This window comes from Cheilinus undulatus, linkage group 15, assembly GCF_018320785.1.
Source record: "Cheilinus undulatus linkage group 15, ASM1832078v1, whole genome shotgun sequence".
NCBI lineage: Eukaryota > Metazoa > Chordata > Actinopteri > Labriformes > Labridae > Cheilinus > Cheilinus undulatus.
This window is the reverse complement of record NC_054879.1, coordinates 23,367,017-23,393,260: the sequence shown is the minus strand read 5'-3', so window position 1 is coordinate 23,393,260 and position 26,244 is coordinate 23,367,017. Positions and strand designations below refer to the sequence as shown.

Sequence of the window (26,244 nt, the reverse complement as noted above, 5' to 3'; positions counted from 1 at the left end):
ATCGTAGAGATTTTATGGCTCTGTTGTCCATTTAGCTCTGCAGCCTGGTCTGGCTTTTTTTTTTTTTGCTCTTTCTGCTGCTCAAACATGCAAACAACCTCATTCATCACACCGTCTTCCTCTCTGTTTTTACTCTGCCGTATGTGAGCTCTGATAACTCCACGTCCTACATCTCTGTTCACACCGGATTGAGGGATTATTCTGCATCACTCTCAGGCCTGACACTGTGGGAAGTCATGACTCCATGTTTGTGTCGAGCACAGTGATAACTCTTCAAAGCAGCAGAGCACAAACAACAGCTCTTTATCAGCCCTCTGACAGCTCTGCCCTCCCTCTTCTTCTTCTTTTCCTCCTCCTTTCCTCCGTCCTTCTTCATCCAACTCATCTCCTCTCCAGTCCAGACCGTGTTTCTCTTCAGGTCTGACTGTATGAAACTAAAACCCAGCTCTACATGACATAATTTGAAGCATAATCAGTAAACTGAGAGCTGATCTGTCTCTTTGTCTTTTCTCTAGAGAGCTCACTTCATTAACAGTATTTGATATCAAACACACACATCCATCCTCCTGGTTCTTATCAGGGCGCTTTTCAAATTAACAGTCCTCACCTTCATTAACGATGCAGCTCAGCGTCCCACAGATCATCATCATCTCACATCCTCTCATTACAGCGCTGTTTGACGAGTAAACGGCTGTCAAAGCTACAGGGAAATTCTGTGGTTTTTATACAATTCAGCATAACGATTTCACACTAAGTTTCCTCCAAATAGAGCAGCCCTTTAGACTGATTAGAGAAGCCAGCATCTCACTCTACAATCTTAAAGCCAATAAATCCAGTCCCTGACTTCCTAAAACATCTTTATTTTCATCTTAAGCCATTTCATTATCAGCTCTTCTGCCATCCTTTCATTAATTTGGAGATTCTCTAAGGACAGAGTACTATTCCTTTGGGTAATTTAGGAAAACAAATAAGAGACAACCTTGGACACTGAAGGGGAAATATGGTTTAAAGCAATGATGCTCCTTTGGTGGAGCTATTTCAGAGTCTTGTTTGGCTCAGAAGAGCTTTCCCAACCAAAATAAAATTGTACATATACAGAAGAAGACCATAATATAATGATGGTTAACCTCACCAGTGTTTACCTCACAATGGAAATATCTGAATACATAAATTACCCTTGAAATAAAGTATTTCAGTAAGCTAAAATGGGTAACAGAAGATAATTCACAGAAGAGATAGCATCAGAAAACATCTCTGCACCCTATTTGGAAGGTATAGGTGCACCATAATTTGGAGCTACGTTGTCCAAATTGTGCCATTTTGGTGCACAGTCCAGGTGGTAATCCAGGGCTAAGAGTGCAAAGAGGTTGGATTTAGTGGCTCAGCATTTTTGGATGTGTCCTGGGACTGACCTGAATCAAAGTCAGCTTTTATTCCCTATAAGAACCAAGAGTACATTCAACCTTGTACTTAGTAGACCAAACTCCAGACAGCTTTTAAACTTCTCTCCTTTCATTGACCCACAGACACATGCAGACCATTGTTTGAAATTTGATGGTGGAGGATAGATTAAAGTTATATTTCCACTGAAGCATTCCCACATCAGAAATTATTATTTTAAAAAACACGCACATTGAAAACTTCCCCATGAGGAACAAATGCATAATGTCATTGGTCATGAAAATCAATGGACAGAATCAGACAGGGTCTACAATATATGGACAAAAGTATTTGGCCACAACTGTTAATTACTGAATTCAGCTGTTTCAACCAGACCACAGGTGTATAAAATCAGGCACCTAGCCATGCAGTCTCCATTTAAAAATGTTTGTGATCCTAAATGGGTCATTTTGAAGAGCTCAGTGACTTCAAGCATGGTACTGGGATGGATGCCACCTATGTTCGTGGAAGCATTTAGGAACAACAGCAACTCAGCCACAAAGTGGAAGACCACGCAAAATCCCAGAGTGGGGTCAATGACTGCTACAGTGCATGGTGTGTCAAAGTCTGCTGATTTCATAGCTGAAGAGTTTTGATCTTCCACTGGCATCAATGAGAACACTAAAACTGCAGTGGGAGTTTCATGAATGGGTTTCCATGGCTGAGCAGCTACATGCAAGCCTCATATCGCCAAGTACAATGCCAAGTGCCAGATGGAGAGGTGTAAAGCACACTGACACTAGACTGTGGAGCAGTGGAAATGTGTTCTGGAGAGAACAATCATGCTGCTTTGTCTGCAGACAGGTGGGTCTGAGTTTAGTCAATGCCTGGAGACCGTTACCTGCCTGACTGCATTGTGCCAACTGTGAAGTTTGGTGGAGAAGGGATGATGGTATGGGGCTTTTTTTCAGGGTTTGGGCCAGACCCCTTATCTCCGGTGGAGACCAGTCTTAATGTGTCAGCATTTCCAGACAATTTGGACAATGCTATGCTTCCAACTGTGTGGCAACAGTTTGGGGAAGGTCCTTTTCTATTTCAAAATGACTGTGCCCCAGTGCACAAAGGACTATAAAGACATGGATTGGTGTGGAAGAACCTGACTGGCCCACACAGAGCCCTGACCTCAACCCCATCAAGCACCTTTAGGATGAACTGAAACAGAGATTCAGGAGTCAGGCCTTCTGGTCCTCATCAAAAATGCTTTATAGGATGAATGGGCACAAATATCCACAGATGCGCTCCAAAATCTTGTGGAAAGCATTCCAAGAAGAGTGGAGACTATTATAGTTGCAACAGGGGACAAACTCCATTTCAAACCACATGGATTTAAATACAATACCATTATAGTCTCTGTGTAATGGCCAGCCAACCTAATAAGTTAACATATATTGTATGTTAACTTACGTTCTGTGAGCTCGACATCAAATAAAGATAAGCTGTTAACATTTATTAAATGGTTTCTTCAGCTTGAGTCCTTGGATTTATTCTGTAGTAAATATGTATAAAGGTTGGTGTTTGCATTGTTATCTGTCATTGCTATATTGACATATCTCTGTTGAATGAGTGCAGGCTTATGTGTTTCTACATGTTGTGTTAGAATATGCAATAGAGCCAACAACATGGAGGAAAGATGTATACAAACCGAAACCAAATATTTCCTTCTCTGAGCTCTTTTATGGCATGGAAATGGAGATATTTGACAGATAGCAGCACCAGAAACTAAAACTGTTTTTACAGCTTGCTACAGGCAGCACATAATACTTCCAGAAAGCCCCAGAGACTACCGCTTTCTTGAATTCCCCTAGCTTGAGACTCTTGGAGGTGACCCCCCCCCCCCCCCCCCCATCTCCTCGGAGGGGTCACCTTAAACTTTATCTGAGTGTATCAGAAAATTCAAATGATATTAAACCATAGAGAAGTTGCTTTAAATATCATACTACACCATAGGCCTTACACCTTTAACCAAGTTTCAGGTGGTCTAAGATCTCAACTGCAGGTCCCAGTTCCCCTGGAGGAGTGCCAGAGATCTCAGGGGGGTTCAAGACATTTTTAGTTTGTGGTTGTCAAAATAACATTTGCATGTATGCTCTAAAATCATGACAAAGCACGTTAAATCCATCCATCCATCCATCCATCCATCCAGTAATAAAAATGTGTAGATATCTTTTAAGAGTTTTATCATTGAAACAACTGAAACTGTTATTGATTTCTGATAGCAGAGTATCACTTTTTAAAAATATTTTTAATGTCCCTCTTGCTTTTTTAAAAAATAGTGCCATAAACGTAATGGCCTTTGTCAAATATACCATTGTTTTTATATAGAGATTAATAACATCCTTCTCACTCACCCAGTATGGCCAGCACAGTATTGTCCTTAAGGACCTCCATGGACCCTGAGCAGACAAAGTAGATGGCCTGCAAGGCGTCTCCCTGCCGGATCAGGAACTCCCCCGGAGCACAGAAGGAGGTTTTAATGATGAGGGAGAGCGAACGCAGGCAGCCCCGGCTTGCTGACTCGAAAAGAGGCAGCTGGAGCAGCTCCTTGTTTAGGTGCATGGCGATGTCAGCCCTCAGCTCATCAGGGAAGTCCTTCAGGAGCTGTACAGAGAGACAGTGACCATGTGATTGATTATTTCAACTGATTTTACATCCAGGACTTCAAATAACATACCAACTGTTGAAACTAAGACACTCTACCATTTCATGAAAATTACTCGCTAATTTCAAATTTGATGGCAGCAACACATCTCAAAAAAAGTAAGGAAGGGGCCATGTTAAGCATTGTGTAGCATCCCCTCTTCTTTAACAAAAGTCTGGGAAGTGAGGATTACAGTTGCTGGAGTTTGGGGAGAGGAATGTTGTCTCTTCTCTCCTCTTTTCCTTTCATGATGCTCCAAATGTTTTCTATTGGTGAAAGGTCTGGATTGCAGGCAGGAAAGCTCAGGACCTGGACTCTTCTACTGTGAAGCCATGCTGTTGTGATGGATGTGGTATTTGGTTAAGCATTGTCTTGCTGGCCTTCCCTAAAAGAAGGTTGTCTGAATGGGAGCATATCTTGCTCTAAACCCTCTATCTACTTTCAGCATTGATAGTTCATTTCCAGATGTGTCAGCTGCCCATGCCATAGGCACTAATGCAACCCCATACCATCAGAGATGCAGGCTTTAGAGCTGTGACTAATAACAAGCTGCATGGATGGTCCCTCTCCTCTTTGGTCCACAGGACACAGCGTCTGTGGTTCCTAAAAAGAATTTTCAAATTTGGATTCATCTGAATGAACTTTGCCCCTGGCTCACAGAGATTTTTCCAGATTCTCTGAATCTTTTGATGATATTATGGACAGGAGATGATGGGATATTAAAAGTCTTCACAACTTTATGTTGAGGAACATTTTTCTGAAATTGTTTCACAATTTTTAGAGGCAATAATTGGCAGAATGGTGAACCTCTGCCTGTCTCTACTTCTGAGAGACTCTGCCTTTCTAAAATGCTCCTTTTATACCCAGCCATATTACTGACCTGTTGCCAGGAAACCCAATTCGTTTCATAATGCTCCTCCATCTGCATGACAACAGTACCACTTATTTTCAAACATTTTGCTGCCCTGCCTCCACTTTTTTGAGATGTGCTGCTGCCATACATTTTAAATTGAGATTATATTTTAAGGGTAACAAACTCAAACAACAGTAAAAAAGAGAGATGCATTTATCCACACTCAAGTCTTTTAAATTCCTTATAACCAAAGGTCTGCTCACCTCACTGACGTCAATGCCATTGTTTACTGACCAGGTGGTCTGGAAACACTCCAGCATGCGTTGCTCCAGAGCTTTGGGCAGCCGGTGGACTCTAATGAAATCCTTCAGGTCTTTGGTGCGGGTGTGATAGAGTGAGCGGCGAGAGTACATCCTCTGGATGATGGCTGTCACGTTTCCAAACACCACAGCGTGCATCAATGCTGCACAAAGAGAGGTGAAATGTTTAATTTACAGATTATCACTGAAAAAACGTCCAGAATGACAGCCAATTAATCTAAATAAATCAAAGAAAATCAAACATCTAAATGCCAGTCCTACCAGCATGCAGCAGGAGAGAATGTCAGCAGCTTGACATAGTCCTAACATCCTGCAAGCAACACAGCATGAAGAGCCATGTAATGTGGCTTTTACCTAATTTCTTTTTCTTTCCTGTGTCAAATGAGACAGAACCACAAGACACTAGGAGCACTCTACCAGAATATTTCTTTATTTTCTTTAACTTTTCTTACTCACAGAGCTTGTTAGTTTGTGTACAAAGAGGAGATAGTGATGCACCAAGTATAATTATCAAAGTTTAAAGTAAATCTTTCATTTCTATGTAACAGAACCAAATTATTAATCCTAAAGCAGTTTTAATCCCAGACTCCCCAGTTTAAATGTGAACACCATCAGCCTGCAGAGAGGACTTCCTGATTCATTCTGTCCTTTCCCGTGTGGACCGTAGCTCTCTGAGTTTTATTCCTCTGAGTAGAAAAGCTGCTGAAGCTGCAGTTAAACCACGGGACACTTCCACAGCCCACTGACGGCCATTATTTGAGGGTGACCACTCCTTCAGGCGGGTCATCGGCTGCACAGTTTTGTGAAAGTCTGTGCTAAAATGTCTGAAAGGTCTTTTAGTCTGAGCTGAAGGGTGAACTAAGCTTTAGGGTGGCTTTTCACAAGGGAATCTGAACTCCAGAGGATAAAACTCAGAGATTGATGCATCTATTCTCTCCTCTATGTGCTTTTCTCTTTTATCAGCGTCTCTTTCTTGAAGTTTATGGACGACTCTCCACACTAAGGCTGTATGATTATTGAGATAAACAACAAAAAAACACCCAGCCATCCAAACATCACAAATATGTCTTAATTCTATGTTTTTATTTTGGTCAATAAATCAACAGAAAACAACAAACAAAGGTGTAAGTCTGTCCTTCTGGGTTTCCCACTCAGTCACTGCATTCATCCACATTGGTTCCTGCTGTCAATAATTAAAAATAAATCAAACAAAACTTTTTTCCTCTCAAGACATAAATGTGTTTGTCTGCCTCTGCCAACCATCAAGATGCAGTCTCTGTCTGCATTTCCCACAGACTGTCAATGTGATTTTGGCTGAAAACAGAGGACTGAATTTTTTAAAGATCATATTCCCTAAAAAAGACAAATGTTGCATAGATGAAGATGCAGAGCATGACTGATCACAGCATCATCATTGCTGCAGAACAAACCTGCACTCTAAATTAGAGAGTTGCATAGGGAGAGCAGCAAAACTCTTAGAGGAGTGTAATTTTACCATGACTACAGGCAGGAGCAGGCCAACAGGTAATCAGTAGCGCTTACACTGATGTAATTAACAAATGAGGTTGAAAATAAAATTTGTGGGTTTTACGAAATATGATGCTTTGTTACAGCTGACAGCTTACTTGTGAAATGATTTTGCAGCTTTCGCACCCACTTTTACCACACAAATGAGCCAAAAGACAAAGTCTAATTCACAAAACACCCAGAGCTTTGCATTCCTTTCTAAAATACAGAGCAAAACACGTCAATGCATGCTGCAGTTTGATGATGCACATTGCAGGATCAGGTGGAACTGGTCAAAGAGTGGGTGCAAGAGGGGTTGCAGAGTATGTTTTATGGCATGTTTACATTCTTTACACCACCATTAACCCATTGAGCCCCAAGCAGGTTTTTGTTTTATTTTTGGTCTGCCTGTATTTTTCATGCAAAAATGCCTGAAGAATCTGAACCCTTTTAAGCATGGTCAAGTTATAGACATCTATTTTTTCAGGACAACCTGGACTATCAGTGTGTGTGCAATAATTGCTGCAAGGATGTAATATTAACACATCAAAAAGCGATATGTCCACAAAAACCAAGTTAAAGAACAAAACAAATTGTATTGTACCTCTGACCACAAGGTAGTCAGTCAGACCAGGGGAAAACACACCATTAGATATGTCTACTTACCGCTGAGCTATATGGTAGTTGGTGTGTGTGTGTGTGTGTGTGTGTGTGTGTGTGTGTGGGGGGTGATAGCTCTACATATGAAGGGCGGCAAAGGAATGGTGTCTACATTTATGCCGTTCAACTTGTTGTGAAGGGCCAGGGGTCGAATTTTTCCCCCAGTCTAGCCCTGGCCACAACCAGTAGCTGGAGAGTGGGGGAGGGCTGTCAGAGTCAAGATCGACACATGTCCACACTTCCCCTCGGTGCAGTACGCCAGGGGCTCATATGAACCTCCTTCCAACAAAAGACGGTACCCTGGTCCATGCCTGCTCACAACATGCACCTCTGAATGTTCCCTCAAGGGTTTTTTCCCAACAGATTATTTTCCCATTCCCCTGGCGATATACAAGGACTTCCAGAGCACAACTGGGGTTATGTCAATCCTCCTGCCCTCTGGCAGCTTACTCACCTTAATCCAGCTCTTATTTTTGGCCCAAATGGGTCTAAAAGTTCAGTATGGTACTGTATTTCATTTTAGGACTTTTGTACATCATAAACCTTTTGCCAAATCTTTTTAGACACAGTGAAAACTCTGCAGTTTGTTTCACTCTAAACACCTGAGACAGTTCCTAGTAATTAATGTAGGGATGAAGAGTCTTAAAACTATGGAAGCTCTAGGTGGACATTCATCCATGCATTCTTTAACTTAGTCATATTTTTGGTTTGTTTTTTCTAGATCTCCACTTATCTTAGGACAGTTAGTGGTTTTCCTAGCAATAACAAGTTTATTTTAATCGTGTCCTCAGATCTCAATATTTTTTCTTGAGTCAAAAATCTGATACTCAATGAGATAAAACCAGACCATGACATGACATGTTGCCACCATCCACACTAATGAGGTAAGTGAAGAAGTTTGCGTGCTTTCCTCCCAGTCCAAAAACACGCTCATTAGGTTAACTGGTGACTCTAAATTAGCTGCAGGTGTGAATTTGAGTCTAAATGTTTGTCTCTGTTTATCAGCTCTGTGATTGACCTGTGGGATATACCTCACCTCTCAACCAGTGACAGGTGGGATCGGCTCCAGCCCCTTGTGACCGCTGTGGGATTAGTGATATCTGTAATGGATGGATTAGGGAGTTTTTCTGTGTTTGTGTGTGCTTTTGCAGCTCTGGGGATATGAGATAGGTAAGCTGAGATCTCATGGAAACAACCAGAACTCTTCATGAAACCAGAGTAGATAAAATGTACAGGTGCATCTCTGCTTTGGATATCCATATCTAATGAGTAGTAGCAGAAAGGGTTACCTATGATTCTCTCCAGCTGATTGCTACATACACAGTTATTTTTTCTGTGTCGGACTGAAAGAAAACAGCTGGGTTTAAAGTGGCAGCCAATATCAGTGTTATCACAAAAAAATATAAAAAGAAGGAGCACAAAATCCTAGCACATTTGCCCCTTTCACCTGATAAGGAGGAGATTTCATCATTCTTTCAGCCAGGAAAAGAAGCAATCAAACCTGAAGCGTGGGATTGTTACCTGAGCTGTGTTTGTGTGCCATGAATCACCCTGGAAACCAGATCTGTTTCTGTGACTTCTCATAACTGCAGGAGGTTGTTTAAGGTAAAATAAAGGCTTCAGTCCCCAGAGGATGAATACAGGTCAAAACACCGTCATCACTGGTAGTGCCGACTGCTATTGTGTGGGCCTTTACAGCCTATAAAATGAGAGCTGAAGCCTGAGAAATCCCAACACATCAACCTGTCCTCTCATCATAAATCTCTGCATTTTTCACTAAATAACCTTTTCATACCTCCTCTGTTTCTCTCTTATTTTACTGCCTATTTCCAAACACTAAGCTTTCCTCATCACTGAATGAATGGCTTAAGGAAAAGTGTTGGAGATACACTTCCTGTAGACTAGGCATATACAGATGGATCATGGTTGCCATGTATCCTCTGGATTGCTTTGCCACATAAGCTGTGCACTTCCTTGAAAAAAATCACTGATGTGAGATGCAGTGCCTGTGTGGGATAGAGGCAGGGGGGAAGCAAAAGTGGTTTGAAGTTAATACAGCAGCAGAAACAACAGACTAACTGGTGAACAATAACCTGCAAAGTTGATGGACTGGCTAGAGTCCATGTCCGTCATCAGGTAATTGCATGTTGCAAAGCTCCAATCGGAAACAGCTTTGCCCTGTCTGAAAGATGTAACGAGAATACCACATTTTCAAACGGAATCAGCTGAATGTTGCCTGTTGACACGGTCTCCAATTAAACCGATACACTGGGAGAAGCATGTGCGTCAAAATCAGACTAATTGCACTGATTCCAATAGTAGCATTCTGACAGCACCTAGTGCAGTGCAGTGACATTTTTTCTTCATTGCCCTGTTCATAGTTCAGATTCAGATTCAGGTTCAGACAACTTTATTAATCCCCGAAGGGCAATTCAGTTTACAGTTTACCCTGCCGTTTACCCTGAAACGATCTAAACAATCAGAGAAAAAAGACAAACAAATCCAAAACATTCACTGCAGCAAATAAGCAACCACATTCACATGTCAGTGCCAACAGATCCACAGGATCAGCAATAAATACAAAAGGTACAATTAATACAATGTCAAGGATGCATTAATGAGCAAAACACACCAATCAGATTCTGTTCACCTCTCAGCATTTAGCAGCCTGATAGCTGAAGGGATAAATAAGTTTGAGGATCTGTTAGTTTTCCTTGGGGGTGCATGATAGCGCCACCCAGAGGGCATAAGAGAAAAGTCAGAGGAGAGAATGTGGTCAGGCTGATTTATTATTCCTCTGGCTTTCTGTTGCTTGCACTGAGATAGGAAAGGAACAAGGAAAGAGGGAGATGACAATGTATCAGGAGTGTCTGATAGGTGTTAGCTTGTTTTACAAAGTGGAGATAGCTGTGCATTAACAATATCCACGTCATCCATGATTAAGGTTGTCGACTTGTGTCAACATGATGGCAAATCTATTCAGCTCACAGCCAGCTAATGCTTGTCTGTACAAAGCATCCATCCATCCATTTTCTATACCACTTATCCTGTTTGGGGGGGGGGCATTGGGTTAGAGGCGGGGTACACTCTAGACTGGTTGCGAGTCAATCGTAGGGCTGACATATAGAGACAGACAACTAGGCACGCTCACATTCACACCTACGGCCAAATTTGAGTGACCAGTTAACCTAATGAGCATGTTTTTTGATGGTGGAAGGAAGCCGGAGTACCCAGAGAGACACACGTGTGCACAGGGAGAACATGCAAACTCCGCACAAAAAGGTCCTGACCAGGAACCTTCTCGCTGTGAGGCAACAGCGCTAACCCCTGTGCTGCCATGTAACCCAGGACAAAGCAACAGACTTCATTTGTCCACCTTCAAAATTAAGGGGCCAGCTGTTATGTTTATAACATGGGAAAACTCATGAGTTACAGGGCAGAGAATTAAATGTTAAATGGATGCAGGGTGGACAAGTTGCATGCTTGCATGCTTCTAAGACATGGTGTTGTGTCTGTGCTCAGAGTTAAATGTTGAAGACACAAAGTGCAGATGGTATTTTCTGACCACCAGTCCTCAGAGTAAGATTATAAGATCTTATTGTTGATATGTTAATAATTGTAAGCCCTGATCTCTGAATCAACATTACTAAACCCTCCTAGAGTGTCTCATTTTTGTAGTTTACATCCCACATTTCAGGTAGTTGTGTACGGCTTGAGCTCTCTCGTTTGCCTTTAAGTGGTTTTCCCCAGAAACATTCCCTGGTCATAGGAAATATGTGTACAGTTAGAGTCATGACACAGCTGGATGCAAACACAGATGCAGAGTCAAAAACAGCAAGTATATCCAGCTTAATGCTGCTGGTATTATATGTTACACACTTTGCCCAAGATGATTTCCTGTATGTAAAAATGTACTTTCTGAATCAAGTTCTGGTCTTTAAAACCTGTTTTTGATGGAGTTGTGTGTCAGTCTGAATTCTGCCAAATGGTTTTTTCATACTGATGAGGAATAAACAAATGCACAGCCAAACATGTATTGAATTTATAAAACGAAAAGTGGGACTAATGATGCAGCAAATGGATCATTTTGCATCTAATTGTCTTTGTGCATTAACATTTTTATTTATTTATTTTTAAAAAGGCAAAATAAAATGTGCTCAGCTTATGTTGATGTCCCATTTGTAGCAAATAAAGAGAAAAGTGAGTTTTACAGACCAAGAAGAGAAAAATAGAAACATGAACATGCCTGAAAGTGGAAAAAGATGGTGGACAGTGTGCAAGTGTTTTGTGCGATTTAGACTGCTTGCAATTTTACATGGACTCATTCTTCATCTATGCACCAGACCTACAGATTTTTTAAAGCTTTGGCACTTTTTGATTCCATAAACACCATATCATTTAAAACCATGAACGTCAAAAAGCATTAAGAATTTTGTCACACCTTGTCGCACTCATTCCTCACCTCCGATGAGCATGGTGCAGATGGAGAAAATCTTCTCTGAGTCGGTGTTGGCCGACACGTTTCCAAACCCTACGCTGGTCAGACTGCTCAGAGCGAAGTACAGTGACGTGACGTAGCTGCTCCTCATCGAAGGTCCACCACCCAGAACCCCGAACCCTCCTCCCCCGCTGCCCGTCCCCGACACGGCCTCCCCTCCTGACACGTTCTCGTAATGTTGGCTGGAGTTCCAGGAGCTCTGTGCTGTGACCTCTGACCCTGACACATTCCACTGGCTGCTGTTGGCTGGGAGGCTACTGACAGTGGAGGAGACCAGCGTGGTGATGGGAGAGAGGAAGTACGGGGAGCCCAGACGCTTGGCCAGCTCATGGAGCCAACCTAAGGTAGGCAGGGACAAAAAAAGAAGGAGAAACACTTTAACATAACATTGAAAATGTACAACAAGATGGTTTGACATGGCTTTTCCAGAAACATAATTATTCCAAACTATGAAAAAAAAGAAGGGTCAAGCAACCAGCTCTACTGAGTTGAACCAAATTGTATGGATCTCTTAAAAGAGATGGATTCCACATCCTGAGGAAACACGGGTAAGATCAGCGTTTGATAAGTAAAACCATGACAAAACTGGACGGAACCAAACTGGACTGCTTGAGCAAACTGGCCATACGCAATGTGGTATTCTGCACGTCCAGGTTTTAGAAATAAGCTTTTTAAATCTGTTTTAAATGACTGAGTTTTCGCTACTTTTGGGACACAAAATTAGCTTAAGGATTAATTTTTTTATTGTCACACTTTGAACACTTGGCATAGTCATGGACAGCTCAACACATGGCCTTTTGGGAGTGTTTCTCTATGCAGAAATCTCTTCTTGCCCCCCAGGGGAGTTCTCTGCTCCTGGTTGAAGTCATCTGCAAAGAACTTATGTTGCATCCGCATGCATATTGTGCCAAACTCCACCTAAATTGCACCCGATACCACCTCTCCAAATGGGTCTGGGCCTGGTGCCCAAGCATGATATGTTTGCATTCACACTGACCAGCAGATCCGGACTTTGGGCTCAGGTGTGCTTAGATCTGGGCCCTAGTGTGAGAGCCCTGCCTCAGCCCCACCTCTCTGTCTTTGTCTCCAATTATGTTTACCAAAAGTTTGTTTGTTTTGCAAAACATGAAGGCATTATAGCATTAAGTTATGAGTAAATTTCCACCCTTCTGTCCAAAAGACTGGAACATTAAATTAAAACGGTTTCAACAGACCAAGAAATTATTGAGTAAAGTTGCTGCAGATGAAGAGAGCACGAGAGGAAAGTATGAAGTGAAGGGGGATAAATAATTAAAAATAAATGTTTGTGAGTGGATGAGTGAGAAGCCCTGCTGAGCCTCTGACAGCAGAATCAGAAATCTATGTAACCAAGAAAAACAGCGAGTGGGAGGGAGTATAAATAATACAACATGGAAGCATCCATTCATTGATCTCTGCCATCACACACTCCAGGCAGCTGCTTTGACCTTGTGTCTGTGAGTCGTCAGACAGTGAGTACAGCCTGCCAGCATATATAAGCAGAAGAGTTGCTGAAGCAGAGTTCCTCTCAGCAGCTAAACAAACAACATTAGAGAATTTAACAGCTGAGTAGTTTCCTAATTACTTTGTCATTAGCACAACTTAACCTGTGTCACCTCCACCATTCGTGGACCTCCCCTAGATTTTAGACCGTACTCATGGCTACGCCTGAGGATGAATGTGAGGAAAAATAAAAGTTTTATTTTTCTCCAGGCTAAGGGAACGTGCAGACATTACTGATGCTATGGAAGAAGCATGATGTTATAAAATATGAACCAAGGAGCGTCATAATTCCAGCGCTTTGCATTCACAATAAATTGATGTGAGGGCAGTGATGGAATGTATGAGGATGTAACTCAAATTGGAGGTACATTTTTGAGAATTTCCACTGGAATATCATCGTGTGTTTGAGTTTTGGACCTTGAATCTGAGGATGCACTCATTCTATGCAGTCCTGACAGTGACCAAACATGTTAGACCCCTTAGGTCAGGTTTGTTTGACCATTGTGAGTGCTCAGGTTACTGAACTTAGTCATTTAAACCAACTTTGTAACTCCAACCCCAATTCCACTGGGGCACTGTGTAAGATGTAAATTAAAACGATTGTCAAATCTCATAAATCCATATTTTATTCACAAAAGATATGAACAACATATCAGATGCTTAAATTGAGACATTTTACTGTTGTATGAAAAAAAATATTAGCTCATTTTGAATTTGATGGCAGCAACACATCTCAGAAAAGTAGGGACAGGGCTATGTTACCATTGTGTAGCATTCCCTTTTCTTTTACCAACAGTCTGTAAATGTCTGGAAGTGAGGAGAACAGTTACTAGAATTTTTATGGAGAGGAATGTTGTCCCATTCTTGTCTGGTGTGAGATTCTAGCTGCTCAACAGTCCTGGGTCACCTTTGCTGGATTTTTCAAATGTTTTTTAATTGGTGAAAGGTCTGGACAGCAGGCTCTTCTACTGTGAAGCCATGCTGTTGTGATGGATGTGGTATGCAGTTTAGCATTGTCTTGCTGAAATAGTCATGGCCTTCCCTGAAAGAGACGTTGTCTGGATGGGAGCATATGTTGCTCCAAATCCTCTATCTACTTTTCAGCATTGATGGTTCTTTTCCAGATGTGTAAGCTGCCTACGCCACAGGCACTAATGCAAACCCATGCCATCAGAGACGCAGGCTTTAGAACTGTGACTGATAACAAGCTGCATGGATGGTCCCTCTCCTCTTTGGTCCACAGGACACGGCATCCATGGTTTTCAAAAATAATTAAAACTTTTGATTAATCTGACCACAGAACAGTTTTCCATTTAGCTGAAGTCCATCTTAAATTAGCTTTGGCCCTGAGAAGATGGCAGCATTTCTGGATCATTTATAGATGGCACGGACAACTATGTTGAAAGACAATGATCTCTGAAAGTATTCCTGAATCATGCCTGTTTTTAATGCAGTGAGCCCCTAGAGCCCAAAGCTCACCAGCATCCAACATTAAGCTTCAGCCTTGTCCCTTGCTCACAGAGATTTCTCTGAATGTTTTGTTGATATAATGGACTGCAGATGGTGGAATATTCAAAGTCTGAGTAATTTTTGTGTTGAGGAACAATTTTCTGAAATTGTACCATAATTTTTAGACATTTTTCTTTACTTCTGATATCTGCCTCTCTAAAAGCTCCTTTTAGACCAAGTCATGTATCTAATTAACCCAACTTTTGAGATGTGTTGCTGCCATCAAATTAAAAATTAGCTAATATTTTTAATGAAATGGTAAAATGTCTCAGTTTCAACATTTGACATGTTGTTCAAAATCTACTGTGGAAAAAATCTGAGTTTATATGATTTGAAAATCACAACATTCTTTTATTTAAATTTACATTTACATGATAGCTCAACTTTTGGAATGGAAGTTTTCAAAGTGGGGTTTAGGGAAAGGTAAAATTTCCATGAAGGTTATCACTCAAAGAAAGATGGTGGCGAATGCGGGGAAGAAATCGAGCTATAGTTGTAAATTTATGTGTTAATAGAGATCTAAAAATTACGAAAACCACTACAATATCTTATTTTAATGATATTTTATGTATTATTTGCCTTTTTGTAGCATAACATTTACTTTTATTTTTATGATCGTAAGCCGGTAACTGTGCCATCACGGACAAGCCTACGAGGGTGTCTGGAATTTCAGTGCCTTGTCCAGCATCCGGCTCAGACTGAGAACCAGCTGAATACAGCTAAATGAGTGTGGGTTTATATGACGCTGTCCATGGTGCTGAAACAGAACACTTTGAGAGAGATCTTCACCATCAACAGGTGCTCCTCTCCAGTTGATTTTTGAATGGCTCTTGTTGGGTGTATTATCCTTTGCAGCAAAAAACAAAACAAAACAAAACAAACAAACAAACAAACAAACAAACAAACGAAAAACAAGTATGAGACAGTAAATACAGTCATGGATGAAAATATTGGCACCCCTGGAATTTTTCCAGAAAATACACCATTTCTCCCAGAAATTGTTGCAATTACAAATGTTTTTGGTATACACATGTTTATTCCCTTTATGTGCATTGGAACAACACAAAAAATCTAAAGAAGAAAGGCAAAATTGACATAATTTAACACAAAACTCAAAAAATGGGCTGGACAAATTTATTGGCACCCTTTTAAAACTGTGGGTCAATCCTTTTATTTCAAGCATGTGATGCTCATTTAGTCCCAATCCCATTTCTCCCCTTAACCCTCAATCTTACCCTCAAGCTCAAGCCTCAGTCTTAACTCACCCCTCAAAACCAAATGTAAGGGCCATCTCATGACTTAGAAAATGGGACACTCCTTAATAGCAGTTACGATTACAGACTGTAGAGGGCAGTAATGTGCCAAAACGGTGTAGTCTGTAGATTCAAAGGAAGAAGAAGAGAAACAAGAACGTGTTAATATTCAACCAAATAACATATAAACACCACAACCATGGACATGTTCAGCTGAAAGTCATGGTATAACATGGCCTTTAGCTAACACCAACTGTAACTAGGGTGGCCATTTCCACAGCACCAAAAAGGAGGACACTTTGCAGCACTTAGTGAAGCAAGAATAATCAAACAAATAGGACCGCTACTATACAATTTTGTACATGATACTGATGGCATCATGATACAGTGATTCTGAGATACTCTACTCATTGAAGGACAATTTGACCCAGGACCACCCCTGGCCAAAGACCCTAGGCAGACTCTGATATGAGGCCCCCCACTATCGCCCAAACATACTCACTGAACAATACTCAAAAGTATTTTAAAATAACTAAAGGATATATTACTACAATAATGAGAAATAGAAAGTCTTTGCAATTTAGCCCGAGTTAGTTGCCTATAAAAGACACAGTTCTTAGTTAGTAAAATAATCATTGATTTTAATGATCATATTCCTTGTTATAATAATAAGGATATTTATGGTTTCCATCTGTCTAGAAAAGTGGTCACTATGGGTTAATTATTTTCATTATAATATTAATCCCACTAGCTCTCTATTGGGGTCTTCTCCTCAAAATAAAAAATAATATAAAGCAGCTGATCTGGCCCCCCTTACACCCCCTCACACACACCCCTGCTTATTTCCCCCTCCCTCACACACAGCAGCTCATCCATTTTGCTTCTTTCCTCTCTATGTTTTTGCTTCAGTGTTATTATCTTTTGGTAAATGACCTTAAACATACATTGTCTTTATCTATTTTCACCTGCAATCTGATTTTTAAAACAGCTGATCTGTGTGAGGAAGTTTGACAATGTCAATCAATTCCTGATCAGAACCAGTGCATTAACTTCACAATGTTTTATCATAAATTCACAAACTAAATAAGGATAGAAGTTGACATTTGACAAGAGAGGTTGCAGAATAACGGGTGAATTTACTTGACAGAAGTGATGAAAGTTTCTGTGCAGCTAGTATAGGGCGAGAGAGAGAGAGGGAGAGCAAGCAGACACACGCACTTTATTGATCATGGATGGCACCAATTTCCCAAAATACATAACTAATGTGTGACGACCAGGTAAAGGTTTATGTTTGGTTAATGCTGTATATACATTACCAGGATTATATTTGATATACAAACACTGGACTGTTGTACAGAGAAAGAGAGCAATGGACAACATGCTGCGTTACATTCTCCAAAGGAGGACAAATAAGCGTCCGGCTGAGCCGGATGCTGGACAAGGCACTGAAATTCCAGACACCCTCGTAGGCTTGTCCGTGATGGCACAGTTACCGGCTTACGATCATAAAAATAAAAGTAAATGTTATGCTACAAAAAGGCAAATAATACATAAAATATCATTAAAATAAGATATTGTAGTGGTTTTCGTAATTTTTAGATCTCTATTAACACATAAATTTACAACTATAGCTCGATTTCTTCCCCGCATTCGCCACCATCTTTCTTTGAGTGATAACCTTCATAACCAAGGGAGGTCCAGGAACAGCTCAAACTGAGGGAGATAACGCCCTCAATCTCACCCCTTAAGCTCAACTCTCGGGAGTATTGGGACAGCCCTCACACTTTGCGGGAATGCGCATTTTGAGACTGAGGGTTAAGGGGAGAATTGGGATTGGGCCTTAAACTCACCTGTGGCAGTAACAGGTGCTGGCAATATAAAACTCACACCTGAAGCCAGTTAGAATGTATAAAAGTTGACTCAACCTTTGTGTTGTGTGCCTGTGTGTGTCACACCAAGCATGACGAAGAGAAAGAAGAGCCGAGAATTGTCTGAGGACTTAGGAAGCAAAACTGTGGAAAAATATGAACAATCTCAAGGTTACAAGACCATCTCCAGAGATCTTGAAATTCTGTTTTCCACCGTGCGTAATGTAATCAAGAAGTTTATAACCCATGGAACTGTGGCTAATCTTCCTGGACATGGTCGAAAGAGAAAAAGAATGCAACGCAGGATAGTTGGAATGGTGGATAAACATCCTCAGTCAACTTCCACACAAATTCAGGCTGTCCTGCAGACTCAGAGTGCAAAAGTGTCAGCTCGGACCATATGTCGTTTTCTGAATGAGATGAAGCGCTATGGCAGGAGATCGAGGAGAACACCACTGCTGACAAGGAGACATAAAAAAAAGCCAGACCGGAATTTACAAAAATGTACCTGAGTAAGCCTCAATCCATCTGGGAGAACATTTTGTGGACAGATGAGACTAAGGTAGAGCTTTATGGAAAAGCACGTCATTCCACTGTTTACAGAAAATGGAATGAGGCCTACAAAGAAAAAAACACGGTACCTACAGTCAAACATGGTGGAGGTTCAAAGATGTTTTGGGGTTATTTTGCTGCCTCTGGCACTGGGTGCCTTGACTGTGTGCAAGGAATCATGAAATCTGGAGACTATCAAAAAATTTTGGGCCGCAGTGTAGGGCCTAGTGTCAGAAAGCTGGGTCTGCGTCAGAGGTCGTGGGTGTTCCAGCAGGACAATGACCCCAAACATACCTTAAAAAGCACCAAGAAATGGTTGGAGACAAAGCGCTTGAGAGTTCTGAAGTGGCCAGCAATGAGTCCGGATCTAAATCCCATTGAACACCTATGAAGAGATCTCAAAACTGCTGTTGCAAGAAGCACCCTTCAAATCTGAGAAACCTGGAGCAGTTTGCAAAAAAGCAGTGGTCCAAAATTCCAGTTGAGAGGTGTAAGAAGCTTGTTGATGGTTATAGGAAGTGATTGGTTTCAGTTATTTTTTTCCAAGGGTGTGCAACCAAATATTAAATTGAGGGTGCCAATAATTTTGTCCCGCCCATTTTTTAAGTTTTGTGTAAATTTATGACAATTTTGTCTTTTTTCTTCTGATTTTTTGTGTTGTTCCAATGCACATAAAGGCAATTAACACATGTATACCAAAAACATTTGTAATTGCAACAATTTCTGGGAGAAATGGTGTATTTTCTGGAAAAATTCCAGGGGTGCCAATACTTTCGTCCATGACTGTATGGATGAAACCCTTGCTGAGAAGATAACAAAGTTCTATTTGTGTTACTGTGAAAATATGCAACGTCTGGTAAGTAATGCTGGACCGCACTCTCTCATTGGCTGTTGCAGGTATTGTGTCTGAGACAGTCAGATCTGGAATGGGTTTAGTATTTAAAATTCAAGATGGGGAGGTCTCAACTGGTCTGGTTTTGGTACAATAATTATATTGGCTCCACACAACTTTAGGATAATATGGACAAGGTAATTTGTTGGAATCCCAGCATCACACTATTAAAGGCTGATAAATCAAATGACAGCATCAATTAAGTGTTGGTTTATGTGTTTACCATGGCTTTCTTACTGGCTAGAAAACTCAGAAGTGCTTTCAATTCAAAAGCATTCTGCAGTGGAATCAGATGTCTGTACTACTTCTACTAATGGAGCCTGCATGGGAAAGGCCAGCCTTAACCCTTCAAATTAAGGCTGTTTCACATTAACAACAACATTATCATTAAGTGCATCCCTAAGGTAATACAAACATATTTCATGATGCTGATGGATGATCTTGATCTAATTCTGCACGTTTGTTTTTCCACATTATTTGGTGGTAGTTGTGAGTCACTTTGGAGACAAATCAAACAGACAGATTTGACGGTAATTAACAACACTGTAGTAGCAGTTAGTCAATGTTGTTCAGAAGTTTAAGGTCACACTTTTGCCTCAAACAGCTGTCATGAACACAAGGAGAGATAACCCTTCTAAGGCTTCTCACTCAGGTTTACACCAAAAGCTATCTGTCTTCCTGTTTCTAGAGCTGAAATATAAGCTCTTCTAAACTCCACTATCATTCTAGGAAAATTTAAACATTTCTTTATACCTTAAAAGTTATGAAAAGAGGACCTGTGTACCTGTTATACTGGGAGCCAGTGGCTCTAGGTTATCCTATCATGCCCAGGCCTTTATTATTCCATACACCTTGTTGAATTGTATCCTGTGTGCATAAGATGAGGACTGGGAGTACTACAGGTGCTGCCATGGCTCCACCACCCTTGAATTATTGATGGCCCTGCAGATATAAAACTGTACCTCCTCCAGGTATCAGCCATAGACTGACGGACAGATGGAGTTGTGGAGCAGATGTCAGACGTGTGTTTGAGTCACAGAAAGGTCAGACAGCTCTTTGGTGTCTCCTGGATTCTCCCCGTCTGCCTGAACAGTAAATCCAGGCTGCAGACATGAATCGACTACACAGATACTGCCTGTCATTATGTGGTTTGCAAAAAGGATAATGATTGGTAGGCTGGTACCGATCAATAACAGAGAAGAAGTGAAAGAGAGGGTGAGAAACCGTACCTACCGCCTGGTGGTTTATCCACCACTGTGAGGTTTATAATGTCCAGACAGTAAAAGTACAAAAGTGAGTCAGGAAGAAGGCCTGTGGGGATTTTTGTGGTTGTAGATTGAAATAAATCTTACATATTTAATATCTAATATTTAATGTTGCTATAAACTTTGATTTACAGAGCTAGTTAAGTGAACAGAGATTTAATTGATGCATGAAATTAATATAAATTAAAAAGGGATATTGGAAATGAAATTACTTGTATGTGTTCACCTGCTCCACAATAATCATAGTCAGAGTAAAATGACATTAAAAACATAATCAAACAATGAATTAAAACCTGACCTGTTGATCCTGGGTTATCTGGTGGTGAAGGTGTGTAAACTATGAGCCCATAAACATGAGTCCCCAAAATATGAATGGTTTCACAACACTTCTTCAGGACATTTCTGATGGAGGATAGTGGATTACAGATGCCTGCAGCCTGCATCACTCCCCATCCAGAGTTCCCTGACTTATTGAATGATGGTGATTTACTGACCCTCTTCAACTTTCTGCAGATAAGCTTGGAGAAACTGACCCTGACCAGAAGAGCTTAATGAAAATTTGAAATCCAAGTAAGTTTATGGCTCTCTCTTTATTCCCCTAACAGGGGACAAGCCACAGTCAGTATGTGTTTACTTAATGCAACAATAGGTCAGCTGTTTAACTGGAAAACTGAGCAGAAATAAGTCTGATTTTAGTTTAACACTACAACTGAACCAAAACATTGATTTCTGGCCCATGTTTACCTAAGAGTCACTAAAGTATGCAGAGCAGCTATAACTGTCTGTACTGTGTAGCACTATATAGTCTGGCTTCCCCAAGTGCATCCTGTTTGAAGGGGCAATGCCAACTAAAATCACTGGAGGGAAATTATGCTACTAACATTGGTGTGTTCCTGATATATCCAACTTCAGAAACACTGAAAAATCCCTTTAAGGTTGAAAAGAATGTGTGAACCCCTGTCAGTGATTGATATTTTATCCCATCTAATTGAGTTTAAAGTTAACCTTGCAAAGCAGTTGGATTCGCTTGTTTCCGTGTTTCTCACAGTACTTTTGGGCGCGGTAACAAGGTAAACAAGCGGCAACAAGAGGCCGGTGCAATTATTGCGGAAGAGATTAGCATGGATGCTGCTAAAGCGCCAGTTTTATCAGAACCTGATGACATTTCTTAATTAAAAGAAGAACAAAGAACAGCATTGAGTTGTTTTCTTTTAAAAAACAACAAAAGTCCACAGTCGCCGTGGTTTGCGTTAGGCAGGTCTCTATGGAATTTTCCTCGGTAGGGGCGCACCTCAGTAGCTGCTACATCATGTGTTTTTTTGCTCTGATTGGCCCTTAAAGATGAGACAGACAGAACGTTCACCACCCCCCACCCCCCCCGAGAAAAATACTGACTTAGAGGGGGTGAATAATTGTGCAGTCACTTATTTTACATTACAGTTTTTTGGTTTAATGGAGACCCAGTGAAAGACAACCCTGGAGGACACTTCCTGTCCTCTAGAAGGGCAGCATGGAGGGCTAATTTGGGACCAAAGCTGGTAAAAACTCCTGCAAGTCATCCAAGGTCATTTTTGAGTTTTTTACACATTATGAAAGTGCAGATAAAGAGACAGCAGCGAAAACGAAGTGTTTCAGACGGAGATAAATAAGGGTTTTTCAGGATGCCAGTTTGAGAAACATAATGAGTTTTTTGAGCTGTAAACCATGTAAAGCTACTACATAGGTATCAGAGAGATGGTGTAAAGCTTTGAAATAAGGCATAATACCCCCACTTTAATCTGAGCATTTTTTTACAAAGATATGCTCATTTGAATGTTAACTTCTAGTTTCTGTTTGTTCTGAGAAAACCAGGCTCAAAGTTTCAGGACTTTTCATACCTTCAGGCAGGCCAGGTAACAGGTGTGAACAATAGGGCCACATTTACATAAAGTCCACCCAAACCAAGCTTCTGAATCGAACTGGTGACGCTCATCAAAATATTCCCATAGGAAATCTGCCTTCAACAAACTTTCATTGTCAAGTGATCCTGAAGTTGTCCCAAGTCTGTTGATAATTCTTGCCACTTCTTGATCATCTCTTCTCTCTTCTGCAGGGTGCATCTTGAGGCTTGTTAATAAAAGGTGATAACTAGAAACAGCTGTATTAATGTGCCGGGGGAGGGGTGGCGTTTGAGCCATGCTGTGTTTGTTATTGTCAATCTCAATGGGCGAAACTGGGAACAATGTCAGACTGAGTGGCCAATTAGTTCAGTGCAGTTTCGCTTTACCCTCCCCTCAATCTCCCCACAGAAACTCCAGAAACAGGGCATTTTAAAACACAAAATTAACGCTTTTAAATGTCACATTTGTGTTACTTTTTTCATCGAATGAGCAGTTTAAATGTCGGACTTGCATAAAATGAGAAAAAAAACAAAAAATGATAATGTTGAAGAAAACGACTTTGCATCCATTTTTCTCAAGCCACTGGAGTGCCGACTTGAAGGAACTTCATCCGGCTTTGGTCACATTTACCATGTATTTTCCATTCAAAGGGCAACCTAGAAACACTTGGATACATATTGCCCACTAAGAGAGCACTTAAGATGGCATTCTGTGTAATTTTATCATTTTAAAGGGCACCAACGAGGGCCTATTTAGAGGACACTTAAAAGGCAACTTAACATGTTTTTGTCCTTATAGAAGACACCAAATCACGCAACCAACAATCAATCCTGGACTATAATGTTGTAAATTTTTATTTTTTTAGTAACTAACTGTTAGTTAAAGCCACTTCATAAGACAATGCTTTAGAGATGATATAGCTCCTGAAAGGCTACAATATAGCGCAAAACCACCAAGACCCCTAAATTTGTACGGTTGTGGGGACATTTCACCTAAGAAAAAAAATCAGTTAAGCCTTAAGTCCAAGTGTAGTTTGGTACTAAATTTGACAAAAAACATCACTGGATTCTTTGAATATTGAGCTCACAAGATTTGGGGTCACAATAAACTTTGACCAGCAAAATGTCTATTCTTGAGTCAGAGAAGTTGACACAAAGTTAGAAGAATATCCCTCAAAGTGTTCTAATATGGGTTCACAAAATCTGGACATAAACACATATGAATGGACAGAAACCTGAAAACATGATACCTCTGGTGCTGGCTATCACTGGTGCAAAGGCAGAAACAACTCAAGAAGCGCAAAAAATGATTTAAAACAATCATTTGCAGCATAAATCCTGTCTCATTGTGTTAGTGGGGTTCTTTGATAGAATAAAATAAAAGAAACACAAAAGGCTGCTTTTCTCCACATACCACAATCAAAAGGATTAAAGTTAACGCTGTGGAGTCAGCCTGTCTGTTTGTATGTGTTTAAACTTTACCCGATTTTGTGCCAGGGTTTCATATTGCCTGCAGGATTCGAGATTCTTCACTGAGAGATGTTGGTGGAAAATCAACAGAAGCAGAGTTTTATTTAAAGTAAAACTGAATCATGCAGGGGGCCATCTCCTGCAGAACGGCCTTTTATTGTGAGTTCAAAATTACAGACATCACTCTGCTGAGGTAAGAAATCTGTCATGTTGAGTCTGTGCTTTTAAGGAGAATGTGCAAACTGTTAAAGCTAGAGAATGTAACTCTTTAATGTAAAAAAATCTACCAATCTCATCAGACTAAAGCAAAAACGGAGTGGCACTTACATAAGATGCCATTTAACGTCCATCTAGAAATGTTAAAATCATCCTCAAGGACTGAACTATAAGTATAATTGAGAAGAGCAATATAGCTCTCAATCTTTTCCAACTGTGGTGCCATTGAATTGCTGAATTTACCCAAATGAAATTCTGCAGCCTGGCACTGGAGGGATATTTAGTGCAGGATGACAGAAACTCCAGTGAAATCAAAGCTGTATGTTAAAAACTCTCCACCCAGAGAAAATGGACAATAAAGCTGCTTCACTGACTAAATTTATATCTGAGGAATTCATCGTTTCCTGAAAATACCTAAAAAGATCATTCAGTTTGGCCACAAAACATGGCAACAAGTGGACATTTATAGAGCAGATCTAGTGAGTAATGTCTGAGCAGTCTGTCTACGTGGGAGACACATCAACTATCCATCAAAAAATCACTATGGACCTAAATTTCCTCCAGAAAAATATCTGATTCATTTGCGAGGTTAGGTACAACCAGCAGCCTTGCAAATCCAATGGATATGCCTGATTCCATTTCTGTCATCAAAGGGATCCATACTCCAAAGCTTCAAGCTGATACCATTATTTTTTTCCCCCAGCCTTTGAAGGAATTCTTTGAGTATTTTGGGGGATTTTGGGTTACGAACAAGTCTTACTCACCTATATCCCAGGAGCCAGGACTCTCAATCTCCCTGCGGCCGATGAAGTACCAGACACAGGCCATCCAGTGAGCAAGCAGAGCGAACATGGACATCAGCAGAGTGAGAACCACAGCGCTGTACTGAGAGTACCGCTCCAACTTCTGCAGCAGACGCAGCAAACGCAGCAGCCGAACAGTCTTCAGGAGGTGGACTCCAAAATACTGCAGACATAGATCCATGCTACATCAGTCCAAACACACAGTGGAAACCTCCAGCAAGTCTTAAGTACAAAGAAACCAGTCTCCAAAACCATACAGTAATCAAGGAATGCAATCATGCTCATTTGCTGTTATTTGATGGTTTCATTCTGAAGATGGAGCATTGATTTATCCTTCCAGAGAATTCAAACATTTTTCTTCTCTAAATGAGTCTGAATCCTCATTTTGCATGGCTGTGCAGCCATTTAGCTGCAGTTTGAATCATCTTTTCAGATTCTGAGCATGAAGAACACAAATTAATGAGACCTGCAGAATGTGCAGACAGGCTCTGTGCCATTTGTTTGTTTGTTTGATGAGCATCAATTTGGATGAAATGTGGATCTAATAAACTCACAAGAGAGCGTGTGACATTATGCATTAATTCTCTTTCTGACTCGGTGCCAGCAGAGTGTTAACATGCATCATAACCACAGGAGACTGTTTCTTCATATAAGAGCTTTATTTCCAGAAAATGAACGAAGACGCCTCATTTTCCACACACACTTTAATGCTCCACATTCCTGTTTCGGTCACTGCTATGGAAACACATGCAGAAAGACGACCAGAGGACTCACCACGCTGACGTTGAAAGCATACAGCAGATCGAAGGGCAGGGCAGCGATGAGGTCAACAAATAGCCAGGTGGTGACGTAGTGAACGCAGATGGAGCGGGCGTCGTACACAACCTGACCTGACGTGCTCACAAAGGTGGTTCGAAAGTTCAACAAAATGTCTGCAGAGGATGACAACAAGAGCAAAAGCAGATACAGGAGCAATAAAAGATGGATCAGGATTGGACTTTATGAAAAATGGCGCTACTGGAGGAGAAATAACATGCAGCAGAATGCATGATATTCACTGGATCACATATAAAACATTGATGACAGAAATGACAAAGTATT

The 26,244-nt window shown here is 40.8% G+C and overlaps 1 protein-coding gene across 1 annotated transcript in view; it reads right to left on the bottom strand.

Annotated features, from left to right (window-relative positions):
• Positions 1 to 26,244, bottom strand: part of kcnh3 (potassium voltage-gated channel, subfamily H (eag-related), member 3) — a 221,102-nt gene that overhangs the window by 35,346 nt on the left and 159,512 nt on the right. The window contains exons 6-10 of the mRNA XM_041807208.1: positions 25,918 to 26,075; positions 25,105 to 25,306; positions 11,880 to 12,254; positions 5,195 to 5,394; positions 3,789 to 4,038 (exon numbers count right to left, since the gene is read on the bottom strand). Coding sequence (XP_041663142.1) covers positions 3,789 to 4,038; positions 5,195 to 5,394; positions 11,880 to 12,254; positions 25,105 to 25,306; positions 25,918 to 26,075 — 1,185 coding nt within the window. The remainder of the gene's footprint in view (positions 1 to 3,788; positions 4,039 to 5,194; positions 5,395 to 11,879; positions 12,255 to 25,104; positions 25,307 to 25,917; positions 26,076 to 26,244) is intronic.